Source organism: Anomaloglossus baeobatrachus, chromosome 1, assembly GCF_048569485.1.
Source record: "Anomaloglossus baeobatrachus isolate aAnoBae1 chromosome 1, aAnoBae1.hap1, whole genome shotgun sequence".
In the NCBI taxonomy this organism is placed as follows: Eukaryota; Metazoa; Chordata; class Amphibia; order Anura; family Aromobatidae; genus Anomaloglossus; species Anomaloglossus baeobatrachus.
Genome location: NC_134353.1, coordinates 596,847,010 through 596,871,722, shown reverse-complemented (window position 1 = coordinate 596,871,722; position 24,713 = coordinate 596,847,010). Strand labels below are relative to the sequence as shown.

The 24,713-nt window shown below is 47.1% G+C and overlaps 1 protein-coding gene across 7 annotated transcripts in view; it reads left to right on the top strand.

Annotated features, from left to right (window-relative positions):
- Positions 1-24,713, top strand: part of PRUNE2 (prune homolog 2 with BCH domain) — a 539,766-nt gene that overhangs the window by 326,349 nt on the left and 188,704 nt on the right. For all 7 annotated transcript variants that reach the window (XM_075318132.1, XM_075318117.1, XM_075318106.1 and 4 more), the window contains exon 9: positions 6,854-7,586. In XM_075318132.1, the coding sequence (XP_075174247.1) occupies positions 6,854-7,586 (733 nt within the window). The remainder of the gene's footprint in view (positions 1-6,853; positions 7,587-24,713) is intronic.

Below are 24,713 nucleotides of genomic sequence, written 5' to 3'. Positions count from 1 at the left end.
TGATCCGATACTCATGCAAGTCATACGGCTCATGTGAGCGCACCTTTATAGTTGATTTATATAGCATCAAAGAAAAGCAAAACATTTTGACTAAAGAGTATTAATTTTTTTGTTGGTTCAGGAAATTACATTTTTGGAACATCTAGTGTAATACTTCACGACCTTTGAACTTACATGATGTGTTTGGAAGCAAGATATTTTACAGCAAAAAGCTAATACTTATACAGTAGCGGAAGAACTAGAACTGTGCTAGGAGTGACACAGTAGAGACAAATGATTGACGGACAATGGTGGCACAAGCACATCTTTCCAGCAGATGGCAGCACTGGTCTATTAAAACTGTCTAATGTTAAAACACTCTTACTATAAGAGTAAGACAAAAGAAAATGTAATTCTTATTTAGCTATCTTTAAAGTGCCAAAGAATTTATATTGGGGCACCGCCAATTTCTTCATTCCCATATTTTCCTATTAATATCACTAAAACAATTATAAGTAAGATAGTATCACCTCTATGTTTCAAATGTGCAGCGAGGGTAAGACATTATCATTATACAACAAATGCAGATGTTATAAATTAAATAAACTCTACTCACCTTCTCACCGCTAAGGCTATGTGCGCACATTGCGTATTTGCATACAGTTACGCTGCGATCTGCACCGCAGCGTAACTGCATGCGTCCTGCGTCCCCAGCATAATCTATGAAGATTATGCAGGAGACGTGCGCACGTGGCATATTAGAGCGCAGCGCTTCGGCTGCTGCCCGAAGCGCGCGTTCTGAGAAGTGACATGTCACTTCTTTCCTGCGCTCTGCATGCATCCTCCGCTCTGTCTATGGGAGGGGCTGCACTCAGAGCGCATGGAATCGACTTTTCTTTTTTTCATTACGGACTCTTTCTGCAGCAATTTGAAGAGCACATGTGCTGTTCAAATTGCTGCATAAATTTCTGCAGGGACAAACGCTATGTGCGCATGTGACGCCCTGGACTAGGCAGGTAGTCACAGACATAACAATACACACACCCCCTCCCCTGGATAGTTCACACCAGTCAGACAAAAACCCTTGTTGCCTCCCTCCAGGGTCTGATGTCCACACCAGGTGGGGCGGAGCCAGGCGGTTGGCCCCACTAACCGAGGGGTTCACAGGCCTGGAGACGGGAAAAGTTTCAGTTTCAGTTTGGAGGGGAAAGTGAGAGGTCAGAAACTGTTAGTGTCTGGGTAGGGGCCCAGACACAAACAGCAAGGTTGGCAGATGGTGGTGGCCATCTGCAGGAGTTAGTGGATTTCTGTGGAACCGTAGGACCGAGGTCGGGCAGTGGCCCGCCGGTACCGAGCCAGGGAACGGAGTGAAGCTAAGCACAAAGGCAGGGCCAACGGACCCCGACTAGGCTTGGAGCCGCCGACAACGGTCAAATCCGAAAGTGACTGGAACCCCAGGGGTTTCCTAACAACCAAGACCCGACAGAAGGCAACAGTCCACACCGTGAGGATACACAGCCACCGACACAGGCTAGAAATCCAAGGGCCAGAGCCTGCGGGCAAAACGGGCTCCTTCGGTACCTATACGCCGGGGAGCGGACTACCGGTGGGCAACCACAGGAGTCAGAACATTCTAACAAGGTGCAGGGAAAGACAGCCACCATCACCCTGTCCGGGGAGAACACCAACACTGCAGCCGGCTGCGGGACCCGTCCATCCAGCCGTTTGGTTTACCAGAGACTGTGCATCTGTGTCTGAGTGAGTACACCAGTGCCATCCGGCACCGCGCCGCGCTGCCCCTGCAACCCTGCACCTAGGCCATCCAGCCTCCCCGTTACACCACCGGGCCCCGGAATCACCAACCCCTGCCCACGGAGGGGACAAAATCCTACCATCGCTCCTGGGATCCCCGTCATCAGCAGCGGTGGTGCCCATTATCACCACGACCCGTGGGTGGCGTCACGAACTATCTCCCAGAACAAACCACCCCCTTTTCACTCGTGGGCGAGGAGCGCTGCTCGAGTCCCCGGGTCCGGCCCACCGCTCGAGCCACCGAGCCGCAGCAGCAGCCCCGGACCCGAGCGTAGCGAGCTCGGCCCCTCCGCCCGCGACACGCACATAGCCTAACACTGTGGCAGTGCTCATGATCTTTGCTTACAAACGTGACCATGCAGGCCTTCAATGGCTGCAGAAATGCACAGTTCTACTGGCATCCTGGCACGGTGCTGGCTGGTGATGCCAGTAAAGTATGGCAACAGCTGTTTTCACTGATTGATTGCAGCGGTCACATGCTGGGTGCTTACAAGTAAGACAAGGAGGACTACCAGATTTGCAGTGCTGGATTGTGATGGAAAAAAATTTGGTTAGTATGGCTTATATTAATATTTTATAACATTTAAGGGGGCTTTACACGCTACGATATCGTTAATGTTTTGTCGTCGGGGTCAAGTTATTAGTGACGCACATCCAGCGTCATTAACGATATCGCAGCGTGTAATACCAGCGACCTTAGGCGACCTCAAAAATGGTGAAAATCGTTCACCATGGAGAGGTTGTCCCAAACTCAAAAATCGGTAAGGGTTGTTTAGCGTTGTGGTTCATCGCTCATGCGGCAGCACACATCGCTATGTGTGACACCGCATGAGCGAGGACCGTCTCCTTACCTGCCGCCGGCCGCAATGCAGAAGGAAGAGGTGGGTGGGATGTTTACATCACGCTCAGCTTCGCCCCTCCGCTTTCATTGGCCGGCCGCTTAGTCACGTTGCAGTGACGTCGCTGTGATGCCGAACGTCCCTCCCCCTTGAAGGAGGGATTGTTCGGCAGTCACAGCGACGCCGCCGACCAGGTAAGTATGTGTGACGCTGCGTAGCAATAATGTTCGCTACGGCAGCGATCACAAACAATCGCATGCGCGACGGGGCGGGTACTTACACGCTCGTTATCGCTAGAAATTGCTAGCGATATCGCTAACGTGTAAAGCCCCCTTTACAGTTACTTTTTATATTTTCTTAAAAGTTGGATAACTCGTTTCACCCCTTCAGCATGGAGCCTGTTTTCACCTTCATGATCATGCCAATTTCTTTCAATTCTGACCAATGTCACTTTATGAGGTAAAAACTCTTGAACTGTTTTACAAATACCAATGATTCTGAGTTTTTTCGACAACATATTGAACTTCATGTTAGTGGTAAATTTAGAACAATATTTTTTGCATTTATTTGTGAATATATAATTAATTTGGTGAAAATTTTGCAATTTCTCATTTTTCCAACAAAATTTACAAAACCATTTTTTTTCAGTGAGCACATCACATTTGCAGTGACTTTGAGAGGCCTAGGTGACAGAAAAGACCCAAAAGTGTCACCATTCTAAAAGCTGCACCCCTCACACTGCTGAAAACCACATCCAAGAAGTTTATTAACCGTTTAGGTGCTTCACAGTAACTAAAGCTATGTGGCAGGAAAAAATGAAAATTTTACTTTTTCCCACAAAAATGTTACTTTAGCCCCAAATTTTGCTTTTCACATGGGTAACAAGAAAAAATGTCCAATACAATTTGTTTTGCAATTTTTCCTGATTATACTGATACCACATATGTGGTGGAAAGGTGGAATACTACAATTTGGGCATATGGCAGGGCTCGGTAGAGAAGAAGCACCATTTGACTTTTGGAAGACAAAAATGTCATATTTGGAGATCCCCTGATGTGCCTAAACAGTGGAGCTCCCCCAGAAGTGACCCCATTTTGGAAATTAGATAACTCAAGGCTCTTTTCTAGATGTGTAGTGAGCATCTTGAACTCCCAGGTGCTTCACAGAATTTTATGTTAAACTGTGAAAATAAAAAAGACATTTTTCCGACAAAAAATTGTTATTTTAGCCTCAAATTTTGTATTTTCACAACGGTAAAAGGAGAAAAAGCACCAAGCAATTTGTTGTGAAACTTATGTGGCTGAAAACTACTGTTTGGGCACATAGCAGGGCTTGGAAGGGAAGGAGCACCTTTTGACTTTTGGAACCCAAAATTGACTTTAATCGTTAATGTCTCATTTGGAGAGCACCTAATGTACCCAAACAGTGGAAACCCCCTACAAGTGACCAAATTTTGGAAACTAGGCCTATCAAAGAACTTATCTACATGTGTGGTGAGCACCTTGAACTCCCAGGTAGGTGCTTCACAGAATTTTACAAGGTTGAGCTGTGAAAATGAAAAAGATATTTTTTTTGCATAATAATGTTGCTTGACCATAAATGTATTAGAATCCAGGATACAATCTAGTTTTGGGACTTCTGATGTGGTACCTCGGATAGTGACAAGGTAACTGTTGTCACGGTGTCATGTGGTCAAGATAAAGACAACCCTCTTATCCTTATACATGACCCCCAGCATGTTCTCACTGCATTGGGCTCTGCTGTCACCCTTTATCAGCAGTTTCCAAATTAGTGTTTTAGGGAGGCCTACAGAGGTTCGGAGCCGCATGCTACTGTACCCTTGGCATAGAGGGTTTGAAGAGTGGTATGCTGGTCTAAATGTTATCTACATAGCAGTGGGTGCACCAATTCCCACAGAATTTTCAAACTCATCCTCAAGACAGGGGGGTATTTAAGAAGGTCAAAAATATAAAGAGAAAAACTGAAGAAAAAACAAGTGAAAATTTTTTTTTGATGAATCAATGAAAAATGTAATGAAATAAATAGAAGTAAAAAAAACCCCTTTGTATAAAGAAAATACTAATAATGTGCTACCTATGAAGCTACCTAATGCTATTATTATTATTTTTCATCAAGACAAATATGGACATTACTAGCACAGCAACATCCGCTTCCCTAATGCACCTCCTATGAAGCTACTCAGTTGCTAACTATTATTAATTCTGCAAGAGAAAAATGGACGTCTCTAATACTGTAAAGTCTGGTCCTCTAAAGGCTGCTTTATACGCAGCGACATCGCTAAAGCGATGTCGTTGGGGTCACGGAATTCGTGACGCACATCCGGCCGCTTTAGCGATGTCGTTGCATGTGACACCTACGTGCGATCGAAAATGGTCGCAAAACATGCAAAATCGTTAATCGTTGACTTGCTCCACTATTCCCAAAAATCGTTACTGCTGCAGGTACGATGATGTTCGTCGTTCCTGTGGCAGCACACATCGCTATGTGTGACACCGCAGGAACGAGGAACCTCACCTTACCTGCAGCTGCTGGCAATGAGGAAGGAAGGAGGTGGGCGGGATGTTACCTTAGAAAGGAGGCGGTTCGCTAGTCACTGCGACGTCGTTAGGCAGGTAAATAGTGTGACGGGTCAGAGCGATTTTGTGCTCCACGGGCAGCGATTTGCTCGTGACGCACAAACGATGGGGGCGGGTACGCAAGCTAGCGATCTCGCTAGCGAGATTGCAGCGTGTAAAGCGGCCTTTAGGCTAGTTTCACATATCTAGTTTTTCGCTGGTTTGACGGATGTGGCGCACCCCAGTACAGTGTGTACAGTACACTGGCAGCGCAACAAGCACCGGTCACATGCTGTCATGTGACCGGAGCATGTGACCTGGAAGTTGCGGTGCTGCCACTGTACTGTATCATACTGTACTGGCATGCACCACATCCGTCAAACCAGCGAAAAACCGATATGTGAAACTAGCCTAATGCATTACCTGTGAAGCTATCCGACTCTAACTATTAATAATTTTCTGCAAGAGAAAAATGAACATCACTAATATTGCAAAGCTTTCTATCATAATGCACTACCTATGAAGCTATGCAACACTATTATTATTTTTCTGCAAGGAAAAATAGACTTCACTAATACTGCGACATCTGCTCCCCTAATGCGTTACCCATGAAGCTACCCAGCGCTAACTAGTATTAATTTTCTGCAAGAGAAAAATGGACGTCATTAATAATGTGACATCCGCTACACTAATCCGCTAGGTATGAAGCTACGCAACGCTACCAATGAAATCCCTAACCTAGCAGCACACAGGGACGCTACACAACCGCTCTGCATGCCAGCTCTGAGGTAAAGATGGCGTGCAGAGTGGTGATCAGTATCTTAAATTTACCTTCTTGGTTTCGATTTGTTAGTAACCATTGATCAGCCAATGGGCGCCAAAAGGGTTAATAAACACGAGTAACAACATGATTATACCCAGACAGCATGCCATTGTTTTGGGGTTTTTTTTACAAACTTTATTGTAAAAAACTTTCATAGGCTGGCCACCTCTGATTGGCTACTTGCAGGGGCGGTACAAGCCTCTGGGTGACATGCAGGGATAGACTGCTCTCAGAGAGAGTAGTCATCTCAACTCGGTCAATGTGCGATGCAGCAGGGACTGAAACTTGCCGGCAGTTTGTGGCAACACCCTTCCCGCAGTACCATACATGAATGGTGAATGTCATGAAGGGGTTTATTCTGTGCCATTAGGTGAATTTTGAAGGGCCAAATTCTTAGCTACTTATCTATTGTAAAAAGAAATAGAAACCCGACAGAAACCAGGCTTACCCATTACTAGTTCATGACATCTATGAGCTTTGGTAGCAGAACAGCTCAAAGCACATCCATCATATTCTCCTGTAAAACTGCGCCTAAGGCCCAACTAAAACTTGAGTTTTGATGCAGGAAAGATCCAGTTTCTATTACAAACCTTCCTTATTTTCCGGTATAAACATGTCTTAAAAATTGATGAAATATACAGTCTACCAACCATTGCAGAGAACTCAAGCACATAGTACGATATGGTATGAATGCCAATGGGTAGAGACGTGGACAGTTTATGGTGTAATTTAGAGAAATTATACTTTAGAAATTCTAACATCTTACATCTGTGCATTTGATTATATTCTTTGCATTTGACTATATATTTTGTTTTTGTTTCTAGAATCCAGTGGCCTTCCACTAGAAGTTTGGAACCATGACATTAGTGTAGACATGGCAGTAGATGGCGATGATCCTGTTTATCCGGCCATAGATGGGTCAGATAGCTGCAGCATGGGTATAAACTCCCCTAGTAGGGTGACATCAGAAAGTAAAATACACATTTTTTCATTCAATGCCTCTGGTGTGCCTCAGCAAACAATGTCGGATACAGCTTATTCAGTGGAATCTCCAGATACATTTCAGTCAATCTCCATGACAAATGGAAGTGAAAGGCAAATGAATCTTGGATCCGGATTCCAATCCTTTCAATTAGAAAAAACGTCTTCTATCCTACCTCAAAGGAGAGAGAGTAAAAAGAAATCAGAAGAAATCTCAGAACATGAGCACAGCTGGAGTATAATACTGAGCCAGACGGAGGCCTCCGATACCTCACCTGAAGACATTTTCTGCAGAGGAGAAGCTGCAGACTGTGATACAGACTTGGGAGAGATTTTATGTATGGAATATGAAAGACCGGAGGGATATCAAACGACAGTTAGAGAAACCGATTACACAGATCTGGAAGAAAGCTTTGAACTGTGTAAATTAGACGAGAGCGCCACCAAAGCACCGAGAGAAATAAATCATCTGTTCAAGTCACAAGAAGCAGGACTACTGTTCAGTCTTCCTCCAGAAGGTGGCACACTTGGCAAGGATCTAACAACTACCAGTGCTTCTACTGCTGCTGATCAAAGGTAGGATATTTGTGCTTTTTTAGTTACACTAAATAGTGTTGAACAGACTGAAAGTTTATTTTACGATAAGACGGGAGTAGCTGATGGGCCCTTTTTTTCCTCACGAAGGGAGAGCGTTTTGAGGTTTCTCATACACATTAGATATTCAGTCCAGGATCATTTGGAATAAGCATTGTAATGTATTTACTTAGCTTTTCAGAAAAATACAACTACTATAGGTTTATCCTCTAGGGTAGCAGGCTAGCCGATGGGTTGAGTTATGTTAACCCAAAAGTCGATGTTCCCAAGTTGTTTGGCTCCCTTCGCGCACTAGACTTGGTGTGCGTGTCATTTTATTTTTTTATTTAATATTTAGACTCTTTCTAACATGTGCAGCAGATTCCTGAAACCTCTACCAATCACAAATAACTCAAAAATGCTCTGCGTGCTCCTACATGAGTGGCCTCATAGACTTTCTATTAAGCCTATACACCATTCGGTGCATGCAAACATCAAGACTTAACACTTCTGTCTGCTGAGCAGCATGCTGCAGAGGGTTTTCTTTAGTGATCAGTAGGGGGTCTCAATATCTGTACCCTACATTATTTGACAGATCTTGTAAAGGTACGAGAAGTAAAAACCTACTTAATGAAGTGTGCTATCTATGTATGGAGCTGTTACTGGTTCAGTCGCACAACTGTAGCTAATGCAATGAGAAAGCTCCATTGCCCCTAGAAGCAGGGGCACGGTGTAATGGACCGCTGTATGTGCAGCCACGCTCCTCCGCAGTGTGTGCATGCAGGCCCGAAAGCTCCGATTGCATCAGTCAAACCTCTGAAATGCCCCTGTCAAATGAGATAGCAACATTTAAAGGAAACCTGTAAGGTGCAATACGCACCCAGACCCACGAGCAGTTCTGGGTGCATATTGCGAATCCCTGCCTAACAGTCCCTGTATAAACTAGCATAGATAAAGAGATCTTTAAAAAAGTATTTCTAAAGATTTTTTATCTTCTGCTAATGAGCGCAGGGACTAGTCCCAAGGAAATTATATCTATGACTAGAAGTGCCCGGCATTCTGAAGAGCGTTCACAGCGGACACAGGCACGCATTTGAGCACTTTCTGAGGACCTCCATGAGTACAATGAGAAATCTCCTATGTAGCCCAGCCTATATATGACATTCAGCCCTCTCACAATGTATGAAAGGGTTTGTCATATTATTTTTTACGTCTACAAATAGGAAAAAAATAAAATTTACTGTTCTGTATATATCTTATGTTATAGTTAAGAAGAACATTACAAGAAGTTTGACTATGTGAGATTTGAACAGAATAGCAATAGACAGACATCTGACAGCAAAACCAGTAACATTTCTGACATGTTCTCAAAACAAGTTATAGGCCATTGTCTAACAATACACACAAATAACACATCATCCGTTTACAAGGAATATGTTGTCTATAAAACCACCTTGGTCTCCATCCAATGACTTCTTTATTTGGGGATGGCAATTTAGGTCTTGCTGAGCAAGTGTACAGAGTGTTCTAAAAACAATCCTTAACTCATCAAGATTATATAAAAAAAAAACATGGTTTAGTAAGGTAGAGAGTATACAGGGTGATCATGAGGGGGTGTTTCAATCAAGCCAATCAATTTACTTACCCAACAAAGTAGATCAAACTGTAACTAAAATCTTTCCCAGTACCAGGGTGGATTATAGGCGGGGCAAGCGGGGCTCCAGCCCAGGGGCCCCCACCAAAAGAGCTTCAAAGGGGGCCCCCACCACCAGGGCCATACTTGTCAGCATTTTTTTTTCTTCACACCCTCTCCCCCTCCGTAAAGACAGTCTAATAAATCAGCTGTGTTTTCAGAGGGGGGGGGGGTGGGGCGGTGCACCGGCATTTATTTGTATCTGCGTCTTTAAGACGCAAAAACAAACTGCGGGCACAGGACGCTGAATGACCCCGGAAGTACCAGCGATGTGCTGCGGCCGTCATGGGCGTACCCAGCGAGGGGCGGGGGGGGCACCTGCCCCCCCCCCTTCCTAGAAGCAGGGGCACGGTGTAATGGACCGCTGTATGTGCAGCCACGCTCCTCCTCCTGTGTGCATGCAGGCCCGACACACTAGCTGCAGCAGGAGCAGGAGGCAGCGCTGTGCCGGCTCTGCTGTGTGCTGTGTGCCCGGCATGCACACAATGCAGAGGAGCGCAGCGGAGCCGGAGCCGGTGCTCGCAGCTTCCTCCTTCTTCCTATTCAAATGTATTTGCGTCTTTCAGACGTAAATACATTTGAACAGTGCATCGGGACTGGGCCCCGCCCCCGACATGCAGCAACGTGATGAGATCAGCACCTTGCTGACGTCATCACAGTGCTGCGGGCGCCGCACACAGGGGACATCAGATGGTAAGCGCTCCATGAAGGAGCCGAAGAGACAGGTGTAATTAATGATGATGAGTGGGGAGGGGCTAAGGACACATAACGGGGAACATCTGTGAAGGAAGTGGAACACAGCTTTGTGACAGGCAGAGGGGGAGTACTGTATTCCGAGGGAGGAGGGGAGGGAGGGAGGCAAGAGTGTGTAGGGATGGGGCAGTGTGATTTGTGTGTGTAGGGGGTGATGAGGGTTGCATTGTATTGTGTGTGGGGGGAGGGGTAATGAGGGGGTGCATTGTGTGTGTGTGTGTAGAGGTGATGGGGGGGTGCATTGTGTGTGTGTGTGTGGGGGGGGTGATGGGGGGATGCATTGTGTGTGTGTAGAGGTGATGGGGGGGTGCATTGTCTGTGTGTGTGTGTGGGGGGGGGTGATGGGGGGATGCATTGTGTGTGTAGGGCGTGATGGGGAGATGCATTGTGTGTGTAGGGGGTGATGGGGAGATGCATTGTGTGTGTGTGTAGGGGGTGATGGGTGGGTGCATTGTGTGTGTGGTTTGTGTGGGGGGAGTAATGGGGGGTGCATTGTATTTGTGTGTGTAGGAAGGAATGGTGGGTGCATTGTATTTGAGTGTGTGTGTGTGTGTGTGTGTGTGTGTAGGGGGTGATGGGGAGATGCATTGTGTGTGTGTAGGGGGTGATGGGTGGGGGCATTGTGTGTGTGTGTGTGTGTGTGTGTAGGGGGTGATGGGGGGTGCATTGTGTTTGTAGGGGGTGATGGGTGCATTGTGTGTGTAGGGAGTAATGGGGGGTGCATTGTGTGTGTGTGTAGGGGTGATGGGGGATGCATTGTGTGTGTTTGTGTGTGTGTAGCGGGTCATGGGGGGTGCATTGTGTGTGTGTGTGTGTCTAGGCGGTAAAGGGGGGTGCATTGTGTGTGTGTGTGTAGGGGGTGATGGGTGGGTGCATTGTATGTGTGTTTTGTGTGGGGGGAGTAATGGGGGGTGCATTGTATTTGTGTGTGTGTGTAGGGAGGAATGGTGGGTGCATTGTATTTGAGTGTGTGTGTGTGTGTGTGTGTACGGGGTGATGGGGTGTGCATTGTGTTTGTAGGGGGTGATGGGTGCATTGTGTGTGTAGGGAGTAATGGGGGGTGCATTGTGTGTGTGTGTGTGTGTGTAGGGGTGATGGGGGATGCATTGTGTGTGTTTGTGTGTGTGTAGCGGGTGATGGGGGGTGCATTGTGTGTGTGTGTGTGTGTAGGCGGTAAAGGGGGGTGCATTGTGTGTGTGTGTGTAGGGGGTGATGGGTGGGTGCATTGTGTGTGTCAGAGCTGTGTGTGTGTCAGAGCTGTGTGTGTCAGAGCTGTGTGTGACAGAGCTGTGTATGTGTGTCAGAGCTGTGTGTGTATGTGTGTCAGAGATGTGTGTGTGTCAGAGATGTGTGTGTGTCAGAGCTGTGTGTGTCAGAGCTGTGTGTGTGTGTGTCAGAGCTGTGTGTGTGTCAGAGCTATGTGTGTGTCAGAGCTGTGTGTGTATGTGTCAGAGCTGTGTGTGTGTACAGTTAGGTCCAGAAATATTTGGACAGTGACACAAGTTTTGTTATTTTAGCTGTTTACAAAAACATGTTCAGAAATACAATTATATATATAATATGGGCTGAAAGTGCACACTCCGAGCTGCAATATGAGAGTTTTCACATCCAAATCGGAGAAAGGGTTTAGGAATCATAGCTCTGTAATGCATAGCCTCCTCTTTTTAAAGGGACCAAAAGTAATTGGACAAGGGACTCTAAGGGCTGCAATTAACTCTGAAGGCGTCTCCCTCGTTAACCTGTAATCAATGAAGTAATTAAAAGGTCTGGGGTTGATTACAGGTGTGTGGTTTTGCATTTGGAAGCTGTTGCTGTGACCAGACAACATGCGGTCTAAGGAACTCTCAATTGAGGTGAAGCAGAACATCCTGAGGCTGAAAAAAAAGAAAAAATCCATCAGAGAGATAGCAGACATGCTTGGAGTAGCAAAATCAACAGTCGGGTACATTCTGAGAAAAAAGGAATTGACTGGTGAGCTTGGGAACTCAAAAAGGCCTGGGCGTCCACGGATGACAACAGTGGTGGATGATCGCCGCATACTTTCTTTGGTGAAGAAGAACCCGTTAACAACATTAACTGAAGTCCAGAACACTCTCAGTGAAGTAGGTGTATCTGTCTCTAAGTCAACAGTAAAGAGAAGACTCCATGAAAGTAAATACAAAGGGTTCACATCTAGATGCAAACCATTCATCAATTCCAAAAATAGACAGGCCAGAGTTAAATTTGCTGAAAAACACCTCATGAAGCCAGCTCAGTTCTGGAAAAGTATTCTATGGATAGATGAGACAGAGATCAACCTGTACCAGAATGATGGGAAGAAAAAAGTTTGGAGAAGAAAGGGAACGGCACATGATCCAAGGCACACCACATCCTCTGTAAAACATGGTGGAGGCAACGTGATGGCATGGGCATGCATGGCTTTCAATGGCACTGGGTCACTTGTGCTTATTGATGACATAACAGCAGAGAAGAGTAGCCGGATGAATTCTGAAGTGTACCGGGATATACTTTCAGCCCAGATTCAGCCAAATGCCGCAAAGTTGATCGGACGGCGCTTCATAGTACAGATGGACAATGACCCCAAGCATACAGCCAAAGCTACCCAGGAGTTCATGAGTGCAAAAAAGTTGAACATTCTGCAATGGCCAAGTCAATCACCAGATCTTAACCCAATTGAGCATGCATTTCACTTGCTCAAATCCATACTTAAGACGGAAAGACCCACAAACAAGCAAGACCTGAAGGCTGCGGCTGTAAAGGCCTGGCAAAGCATTAAGAAGGAGGAAACCCAGCGTTTGGTGATGTCCATGGGTTCCAGACTTAAGGCAGTGATTGCCTCCAAAGGATTCGCAACAAAATATTGAAAATAAAAATATTTTGTTTGGGTTTGGTTTATTTGTCCAATTACTTTTGACCTCCTAAAATGTGGAGTGTTTGTAAAGAAATGTGTACAATTCCTACAATTTCTATTAGATATTTTTGTTCAAACCTTCAAATTAAACGTTACAATCTGCACTTGAATTCTGTTGTAGAGGTTTCATTTCAAATCCAATGTGGTGGCATGCAGAGCCCAACTCGCGAAAATTGTGTCACTGTCCAAATATTTCTGGACCTAACTGTATGTGTGTCAGAGCTGTGTGTGTGTGTATGTGTCAGAGCTGTGTGTGTGTGTGTGTGTCAGAGCTGTGTGTCTGTGTGTGTGTCAGAGCTGTGTGTGTGTGTGTCAGAGCTGTGTGTGTGTATGTGTGTCAGAGCTGTGTGTGTGTGTGTGTGTCAGAGCTGTGTGTGTGAGTCAGAGCTGTGTGTGTGTGTGTGTCAGAGCTGTGTGTGTGTCAGAGCTGTGTGTGTGTCAGAGCTGTGTGTGTGTATGTGTGTCAGAGCTGTGTGTGTGTGAGTGTGTCAGAGCTGTGTCTGTGTGTCAGAGCTGTGTGTGTGTGTGTCAGAGCTGTGTGTGTGAGTCAGAGCTGTGTGTGTGTGTGTCAGAGCTGTGTGTGTGTGTCAGAGCTGTGTGTGTGTCAGAGCTGTGTGTGTGTGTCAGAGCTGTGTGTGTGTGTGTGTGTCAGAGCTGTGTGTGTGTGTGTGTCAGAGCTGTGTGTGTGTGTGTCAGAGCTGTGTGTGTGTGTCAGAGCTGTGTGTGTGTGTCAGAGCTGTGTGTGTGTGTGTGTCAGAGGTGTGTGTGTGTGTGTCAGAGGTGTGTGTGTGTCAGAGCTGTGTGTGTGTGTCAGAGCTGTGTGTGTGTGTGTCAGAGCTGTGTGTGTGTCAGAGCTGTGTGTGTCAGAGCTGTGTGTGTGTGTCAGAGCTGTGTGTGTGTGTGTCAGAGCTGTGTGTGTGTGTCAGAGCTGTGTGTGTGTCAGAGCTGTGTGTGTGTGTGTGTCAGAGCTGTGTGTGTGTGTGTCAGAGCTGTGTGTGTGTGTGTCAGAGCTGTGTGTGTGTCAGAGCTGTGTGTGTCAGAGCTGTGTGTGTGTGTCAGAGCTGTGTGTGTGTGTGTCAGAGCTGTGTGTGTGTGTCAGAGCTGTGTGTGTGTCAGAGCTGTGTGTGTGTGTGTGTCAGAGCTGTGTGTGTGTGTGTCAGAGCTGTGTGTATGTGTGTCAGAGCTGTGTGTGTGTGTCAGAGCTGTGTGTGTGTGTGTCAGAGCTGTGTGTGTAAGAAGCAGTCTGTGCAGCCCCCCAGAACTATATGGGTTCCCCAGAGCGCTATGTCACCCATCCCAGTAATGAGTACACCACCAGAGCTGTTTGCCACTCCAGTAACGTCTATGCCCCCTGACCCTCTTGTAATGTATATATTGTAGCCCCCAGCCCCTCCTGTGATCTATATACAGCAGTGCAGTCATGTCTGTTAGTGACAGCCATCGTGAAACACAGCCACATGTCCTAAAGGAGCTGGACGGAAACAAGCGGGAGAGGTGAGTGTGGCTGCTGGCGACTTCCCCATATTAATACCTGTAAGGGCTCATGCGCACGTAACTACTGAATATTCTGCAGCGATTTGACAGCACATGTGCGCGTCAAATCACTGCAGAAACACTGCATAATGGATGCAGTTTTTCTTTACAAAAAATGCCGATTTCATGCGCTCTGGCTGCTTCCCCCACCATAGACAGAGCGGGAGCTGCATCCATAGCGCACGGAATAATTGACATGCTCATTTTATGAACTCACAGATTTGGGTCAACATTTTAGCACCCAAATCGCTGCGTTCATAAAAGCAACATGCGCACATATCATGCACACTCTACATAGCTTGTATAGGGGACGCAGGACGCATGCATTTACACTGCAGTGCTATACGCAGCATAAATGCATGGAATTACGCAACGTGCGCACGAGCCCTAATGCGTCTGTGTCTGCATGTATGTCAGTGTATATGACTGTGTATATATTTGTCTGTTTATATGTATTTTTCTGAATTTGTCTTCAAATATGTATATGTACGTATGCCTGTATGTGTATGTGCGTGTCTGTGTGTGGATGGGGTCCACTGAGACTCTTTCACCCGGAGGCCACAAAAACCTGGAGCCGGCCCTCGCTGCCTTAACATTGGGATCAATAAAAAATATGTGAGTAAGGTTCTGTACGCACGTTGCGTATTTGCAGCGTAACTGCATGCGTCCTGCGTCCCCAGCACAATCTATGAAGATTATGCAGGAGCCGTGCGCACGTGGCATATTAGAGTGTAGCGATTCGGCTGCTGCCTGAAGCGCTGCGTTCTAAGAAGTGACGTGTCACTTCTTTCATGTGCTTTGGATGCAGCCCCCGCTCTGTCTATGGGAGGGGCTGCACTCAGAGCGCATGAAATTGGCTTTTCATTACGGACTCTTTCTGTAGCGATTTGAAGCGCACGTGTGCTGTTCAAATTGCTGCAGAAATTTCTGCAGAGACAAACGCAACGTGCTCACATAGCCTAAAGCGGGCTTTACACACTGCGACATCGCTAATGCGGAGTCGTTGGGGTCACGGAATTTGTGACGCACATCCGGCCGCATTAGCGATGCCGTTGCGTGTGACACCGATAAGCGATTTTGCATCGTTGCAAAAACGTGCAAAATCGCTAATCGGCGACACGGGGGTCCATTCTCAAAAATCGTTACTGCAGCAGTAACGAAGTTGTTCCTCGTTCCTGCGGCAGCACACATCGCTGCGTGTGACGCCGCAGGAACGAGGAAGCTCCCCTTACCTGCCTCCCGGCCGCTATGCGGAAGGAAGGAGGTGGGCGGGATGTTACGTCCCGCTCATCTCCGCCCCTCCGCTGCTATTGTCGGCGGTTCAGTGACGCTTCAGTGACGTCGCTGTGACGCCGCACGGACCGCCCCCTTAGAAAGGAGGCGGTTCGCCCGTCACAGCGACGTCGCCGGACAGGTAAGTATGTGTGACGGCTGTTGTGCGACACGGGCAGCGATTTGCCCGTGTCGCGCAACAGATGGGGGCGGGTACCCACACTAGCGATATCGGGACCGATATCGTAGTGTGTAAAGTAGCCTTAACTCTACTTTCTGTGTATAAGTGACTGCTGTGAGTTATCCTGGACTGTGTCTGTATTGTAGTACTGTAAATCTGAATGTGGCAGAACAGGATAAGATGTTCATTGGATTTATATCTAAATGCTACAGTTCGCGCTCTACTGTTATAGCTAAAAATGTTAACGTTATGGGGCCCCCACCAGATTTTCTGCCCAGGGGCCCCCACCAACCTTAATCCAGCCCTGCCCAGTACTGATAGGTGTGAGTCTCCTAAAGTGATCCTCTACTCCAAATACACAACACAAAATATACCTATGCATAACTAAAATATACAGAGCCCTCATTTTTATCACTGCTGTTGCTGTTTCCAAGTTCTAGGACCACTTTCCCTTTAGCCAAAATTGCTGCCATATTTACACGGTTAAAGCCATGGAAAGTTTAAACCAGAGGTGGGGACTTTTTTATTCTGGGAAGAGCTATTTGGATATTTATAAACTCATTTATGGACCATACAACAATATCCTCTTAAAAATGATCTTGCTACATTTGGTCAAACATTTAATTAACTTACCCCTAATGTGATGACTGGAAGTTCTTCTCTGTAGCAAGGAGACACTGGGACTGGTGTACATACATCATATAGGAGAGGCTGGGGCTGGAGCATATAGATCAAATGGGAGACACTAGAACTGGTGTATATACATCAGATAGGAAACACTGGGACTGGTATACATATGACATAGAAGCAGGGTCGGACTGGGGTGTCTGGGGCCCACCAGGGGAATTGACTCCAGGGGCCCTCCCTACAGCTAAATATAGATACCTATTAGCTGCTATCCCCGTTATAGTGGAGCGCTGAATGTAAAACACAGGTGGCTCCTGCACATCTCCTGTGCTCACCATAACTGGGATGTATTATTACAGTAGATTGCAGTAAAGGGGTGACAAGTTATCACCGATCCACAGGTTAGGTAGGTGATCACTTATTGATCGGTAGAACCAAACCAGTGGAAACCGCACCGATCAGAAGAATATGGAACTTTTTTCCCTGATAGGGAAAACTTGTATCCCCACTATATAATGCCGCAGCAGGTGGGATGTGTGACCGCAGCTCCATTCATCCTCTTTGGGTTGGTCAGAAAAAGCCAAGCACAGCACACGGCAGCCACTGAGGGAATGAATGGATCAGGGGTCGAGTCGGACACGAGCTCCAGTGTAATGGGGATAAAAGTTGCACATTTTGCAGATCGGTGCAGGTCCCAGCAATCAGACCCCGACTGATGAATAAGATATCACTTATCCTTAGGCCACGTTCACATGTTCAGTATTTGGTCATATGTTACCTCAGTATTTGTAGCCAAAACCAGGAGTAGGTGAAAAATCCAGAAGTGGTGCCCATGTTTCTATTATACTTTTTCTCAGATTTTACCACTCCTGGTTTTGGCTTCAAATAATGAGGTAAAAAACTCACCAAATACTCACTGTGTGCACGTGGCCTTACTTGTTTTCAGCAGAGAACCTCTGTAAGTAAATATTTGCTGCAGTGTAATAATCACAGGACAGGGAGGGGTTCAATGTCTAAGTATTTAATCTCTATTGCAAATAAAGAATCCTCCTCATATTGATATCAGAGAGAAAAAGTGACCTCCATACAGAACACAATCCACTATACAAGACCAATAACACCACATCCATGGGGGGAAATACTGTCACACCGTGACCAAACAACATATTACCACTTCATAGTGACCGAATACAACCACATACAAGAGAGAAATACCACCACACCGTGACTAGATAACATATTACCAACATAGTGATCAAACACAACCACATACAAGAGAGTAATACCGCCACACCATAATTAGACCACATAGTAACCAAGTATTACCACATACAAGGGAGAAATACCACGACACTATGACCAGACTACATAATGACCAAATAATACTACATACAAGAGACAAATACCACCAAACCATGACAAGACCACACATTACTACTACACAGTGACAAATACTACAATAAATGATCATGAATAAAAACCACAATACTAATAATAATATTACCATCAATGCCATTATGCACAGGAGCTCTGTATGCAGTGTCAGTGTACGGGTTATACAGTGATCACCAGTGACATTATACACAAGAGCTCTGTATATAGGTAATATAGTGATCACCAATTGCATTAATTAGTGACATTAATTAGTGAAATTATACACAGGAGCTCTGTATATAGTGTACAGTATAGTGTGTGTGTGTGTGTGTGTGTGTGTGTGTATGTGTGTGTGTGTGTACATGTAATACACTGACTTACCAGTGACTTCTCTAGTTGAAGCTATTCATCTCCACTTTTCCTCTTAATCTGGCACTGACCGCCATCACTTCTTCCTGCCATGACGAAACTCTGCAGAAAATAACACACGGTCACCTATAGCCAATCACTCCCAGGGCACATGCCATACTTTTTCCCCAATTTCTACACTACATCAGACTTTTGTTCCCCCATGGAAGACAGTATCCGCAAAATGAACCTATATTCATCAGTAATAATGTCTCCTAATCTGCCCCTTCAGTAATTATGCCCCACTTGCCACCATAAACCAATAATGTAAGTCCCTCATCCTGGACCATTTTATTTAATAACATCTGGGGGAATAAGTGGAATCAGAAGGGGTTGTTAATTGCTTTCTGCACAAAATATCCCCCTACACACTACTCCTCCCCATAATAGGGCCACAAAGTTCCCCTTTCCATAATGTATCCCCAAAAATTGCTCTTTCTATAATATATAATATATAATAATATATAATATAAGCCAACTCGAGTATAAGCCGAGGCCCCTAATTTAACCACAAAAAACTGTGAAAACTTATTGTGCCCTGTAGCAACAGGCTGCCATCCCTATCCTTATGTCCTGTAGCAACGCCCCCCCCCATCCTTGTGCCCTGTAGCAACTGCCCCCCCATCCTTGTGCCCTGTAGCAATGGGGCCCCCCATCCTTGTTCCCTGTAGCAGCGGGGCCCCCCCATCCTTTAGTAATGTCCTCATTCCAGTCCCCTTCTTGTCCCCTATTATACCGCTTTTTACACACACACAAAATTTACTCTCACCTGTCCTCCGTTCCTGCGGTGTCCTTTCCTTACCAGTCCGCAGCCTCATACACCCCTCCATGATCTCATCCGGTGCTCTGAACCACCGCCGCAGGATGCCATGATGGCTTTACTGCAGTTGACTCATACACCCCTCCATGATCTCGTCCGGTGCTCGGAACCACCGCCGCAGGATGCCATGATGGCTTTACTGCAGTTGGCTCAGCAAAGCATTCAACTACATAAAAGCAATGAAGGCACCCTGCAGCGGCGGCTCTGTGCAGTGGAGGGGTCTATGTGTCTTGCGGTCTGCAAGAAAAAAGTAGAGACACCGGGGGAACGAGGAGGAGAGGTGAGAATATTTTTTTTTTCTGGGGTGTCACTCCAGTATAAGTTGAGGGGGAAATTTTCAGCATAAAAAGGCTGAAAAACTCGGCTTATACTGGAGTGTTGTAAATGTCATCTTTGGCTCCTCCTGAGGGCTTACCTCTTCTCTGTAGCCCTGCGTGTCCTCTTCTCAACTGCTCCGGCGACAGTGTAATGTGGACCACTGCATGTCGGTGCGGGGCTGAGGAGCTCCACTACCTCCTGTCGCTTGCCGCACTGTTCAAATGTACGCGCGTCTGAAAGATGCGCATACATTTGAATAGCGGCGTGGTCTCCAGGACCTGTACACCAGATATGTACAGTCCTGGGACTTCCATAGTGCAGGACCTTTGGTGAATTACATGACTGTGATGTCACCACTGGTCCTGCTTCAACCGTGGAAACTGCAGCGATAGTATAGAACTTGTGCTATCGCTGCAGTTTGTGACTGAATGGCTGGGGTGCCCTCAGAGCGAGGGGGCCCTCAGAGCATGGGGGCCCTCAGAGCATGGGGGCCCTGCCCAGTCTGCCCGCACATAACTCCGGCCCAGAGAAACCGGTGGCCCCGCGGGGCTGTACAGCAGCCCCGCACTATATAAGGAACGGGAACCCACTGAGGGCCCTGGGCCTACCGGGGGATTCCCCGCTACCCCGGTGGGCCAGACCGACCCTGCATAGAAGACACTGGGGATGGTGTACAAACATCACATAGGAGACGCCGGTGCTAGAGTAAATATATCACATAAATGCAGGAGCTAATATATAGACACTGACAAAAGGGTAACAATGTTTTGAACTTTTGAGTTTCAGATTTCATATCTCACCATCTCCTATGTAATATATATATCAGGCACAGCATCTCGTATGTGATGTATATGTACTGCCCCTGCAGCAGTCGGACTTGCTGATAGAGCAATACCAAAGGATAGGATCCCAGAACCATGGGGGGTTGAGCTCTGCATCAAAAGAGAGGAGAGTGCAATACCCTGTGACACCCTGAGTGGTTCAGGGGTGTCACATTCCTCCTTGATTAAACGTAGCTCGTTTCCGAGTTACAGGACACCCAGAGGATTTATTTTGTTTCAACTGAAAGAGAAAAAAGTAACAAATCAGACAGATGTATTCATCCCTTACAGGGGAGGCAATACACTTAAATGTTGCGTCAAACTCGCAGAGTTCGATTTCTAAAATAACAATGGGAAATGCTACCGGTTGTAGCGGTAGTTGGTGGCTCAGCCTACTCTGCTGCAGCCCCTTCCTGCGACAGTCCATTCCCATTGTCCCACTCCCTTCAACCCGCCACCCAAACAACCGATTCCTTGTGACGGCATTGAAGTCCTGGAGGTGTAAAAGACTACTCAGGTAACAGTCCTGAGTAACTTGGTAGCCGTTACCCTTTGTGCCAACTTCTATCAAGGGCCCCTGGTGCCGTCTACCAGTGCCGCACCGTCCAAGACCCTGATGGCCTTTTTACCTTTAACAGAGCATGGAAAAAGGTTCGACAAGGATGACACAGTGTATCCGGAGCATTAACCCTCCTGTCACCCTCCACCGAGGACCCTATAGCCAGTCCCCGACGGCCTTCTCCATTCAAACACGAAACCAGAGAACGTTCAACAAGGGTGCAGGTCCACACAGTCACTTTTCAACTGTTAAACAAACTGGCAGGTAGCCGTCCTGGTTCAGCTACCGCTGCTGCTTCTGAGTATTGGTTTCTTAGTATCGGGGAACCCCTGGGAACACCCTAGCAAAGTGCCCTGGCAGGCCGCAGTGGCGACATGGGAACCACAACTTCCATAGTATCAGCCGGGGTCTCATCATCTGAGGTGAATTCCTCCTCCATTTCCATCACTAATATCTCTGGCACTGACCGTGCTGACAGGGAGACTCTATAGCCGTGTCCTCCAAATCGTGGAACCCAGGCGGCTTCCGGGTTGCTGGAAACCGAATCCATCTCTTCCTCTGCCTCTTCTGGATCTGAAGCCACAGGAACCGTGACAACTTGATTGGCGTTCGCGGCCTGGTCGTCCTCTGCGGGGGCCGAGGATCCCACTGCCAGTGTTGCGGATAGGGTCTCGGCTGCAGCTGCTGTCGCGGACGGATGAGGCGGAAGGACGGTGGCGGTGTCCGGGGGCAGACCGGGTTCCGCAGCCAGGTAGGCCGGATCGACCGGAACTGGGTTTCTGCTTCTGATCCCAGACCACCGTCTGCGACCTAGCCAACGTCTCCCTGGGAGCTCCAACTCCCTCCAGCTCCTCACTCTTTGAGGGCTACTGCTCCACTGCTCAGCCCCTCCCACCAGTCTGTCTGACCCCTAGGCGGGTGGCACTGTTCCAGCTAGACCACCCACTGGTGTGCCTGACAGGGTGTGGCGTGAGGTGTGGCTAGGATTTGTATGCTGATGTAGCAATACCAAAGGTTAGGATCCCAGAACCATGGGGGGTTGAGCTCTGCACCAAAAGAGAGAAGAGTGCAGTACCCTGTGACACCCTGACTAGTTCAGGGGCGTCACATATACACTCCAACCTCAGCATCTGCTATGTAATGTACACTGGTGAGCAAAAGGGTAACACTGTTGTGAACTTTTGATTTTCAAGTTCCATATCTCACCATCCACAACAGCTTTGAACGTGAGACTACCTTCATTTTATAGACAATCATCTTGGCTATCTCATAAATAAATTTGACTTGCAACTATTTAGCATATGATTAGTTATGCAGATTCTTGTCATGTCCCTGCATTGTTAAAGTTTTTCTTGTGTGACCCTGGGGGCTGCTGTGTATACATCACTTAGGAGATGCTTGGACCGCTGTACATACAGTAAATCAGTGTAATTTAGTACAGTAAGTCAGTGTAAATTTGGCTGATGAATACATTATATAGGAGATGCTGGGGCCGGTGGACACATCAAATAGGAGATGTTATATTTGTACATTTATCTGTCAGTAGCAGGACTGGAATGCAGAGCACAGTAACGTCACCTACAAAGAGCATTCTGATGTTGAAAGTAGCCAGCGTCAGAACTAGAGATGAGCAAACTTGTTTGGAAAAAGGTTCACCAAATCCTAATTCGGTTTGAGCCTTGGCCAGCTCGGCTCAGATTTCCAATCTCTTTTGTCAAAAGTCAGCAATATTCGGTTTTGTTTGGTGTGCACAAACCATCCACTCTCAGCCCCATCACAGCGATGTCAAGTATTGGCATGGCTGTGAATGGCCAGGGCCATCATTGCAGTGAGACTCTCTTCTGGGCCTGCTTATTAAACTTCATGAATTTTTAGTGCTTTCTTTGCCCACCTCCTGTGTATAGAAGTCTGTGTTTGGTTACGCTATCAGTGAGAGCGGAGTGCAAGGCACACCTGCCGGAAGATACTGTCACATCATGGGCTGGTGCTATTTTGGTGTTGGATGCATGAGAACTGGCAGCTTGCTGCCCTGATCACCTGAGTGCAGACGAGAAGATGAGTTATGCTGGAAGAGAGGCAGAGCTGGAGTACATCATCCACTAATGACCCCTGAGGCCACATGTGACCAACGTCCTCCTGAAGCAGCGGGCATGGACAACGTGTCCCCCAGATATGTAAAGTGAGGACATTACAGCACCCAGCGCTGGACCTAGTCTTGCAGTGAGGTCCGTATCCAGCGCTGGGACTTGATAGAAGAGGAGCTTCCTGAAGTGGAGGCGGTATCTGTGGGAACCGATTCCCCCACCGAGGAGACTGGCAGGCGTAAAGCCTCTGAGGACCCCCTAAAATACCCCCCCTTGGAGCTGGTCTGCTGGAGCCAGCCAGAGGAGGAGGAAGAGTAATCAGAGGAAGAAGTCTGCCCACCTGCTCAAGTGAGTAAGCTATCCAGACCCCCGCCTTGCAGTCCACTGGATGTGGGGAAAAACGTGTCAGTTATGCGCCTGCAAGGGGTGGTATGCAGTGGGAGTAAGGCGGCTTGCCACTGAAGAGGAGGTCAAGAGGTAGGGGGAGGAGGCTGAGGAAGAATGGCGAATCTGGCAATGCTGTAGGACCCCATCTGTAAGCCGCAGGGAGATCCGTCACCAGGAGAATCCTGTAGCCCCATCCCAGAGGGGTGCCTGTGACCCGGGACCCCATGTGGCCTAACAGGAGTACCAGCAACCTGCCACCCCTATCAGCACTATGCCCTGTACCATAAATCAACCAGACGGTAACCAGCACAACTATTTTATACTGGCAACAATATGCTCTGAGAGGATCGTGGCTAGAACGAATACCCAGACCAGTTGTGGAAATGGACCAGGCCCCCGTCCCCTAGGTCCAGGGAGGCCTGGAAAAAGAAGGCTGCCTGAACCGGACTGATGATCCCTGTCTGTTCCACTGTTGGCAGATGGCCAAGTTGAAAAAGGGGCTAGTTTCAGAGCCCTTTTGTAAAGGAAGGAAGTGGGGCCAGTTGAGATGCCATCAGAACCCTTGGTTGGACAGGATGTGACGATGGCCAGAAGAGGCTCAGAGGTGAAGATATTAAAGGGTAGGAGATGTTGCCCTTGTGGCCAGATAGGCCTATTTGTTTTTGTTTTTTTGGTGTGTTGTTTCCCCCCAAATTTTGTGATTTTTGTACCCCCCCCCCCTCTGCAGGATTTGGAGGACTTTGAGATCTCTGGGCTATAGGAGGATAACCCCTCAGACAAGGACTTAGCACTTGCAGCTCTCAGGAACTGTGCTCAAACTTCCATTTAATGTTTTGCCCATTTACCCCCTCCCCTATGGATTTTGCCGTAACCAACCACTGAGAGACTGTGCCCAGTCCCGTGAATCGTGAGTGGAGGGATGGTGGATGGATCACTCAATGTACTCTGACGTGTTTTATGCTATATTGATGTTTTAATGACTGCATCACCATTGTGGCAGGTGGGAGACATGGACAAAAACCACATGGTGGTCTTCGTTACAGCATCTGGCAAAGGACAGGAAGGGTAACTGTTTGCCCACAGGCGTGTTTTCTTAGAACACAGACTTTGTTTGCTCTGGAGATTTAGACCGGACCAGCCTGAAGAAAGAAAACGTTGAGAAGAAAAGAGTTGATAGAGATTTTTTTGTCAGTTTTATTGCAAGATTTTATTGTGCATGGTGGAAGACGGCCACAGTTAAAAAGGGGAGGAATGTAGAAGGTGGACTGTGACCTGCAACCCCCTGAAGACCTCTATGTTTCTATTAAGTGTATAATGTATATTTACATGTGTAGTAATGATAAGGTTTGCTATCAGCAAAATTATTATTATTTATTATTATAGTACCAT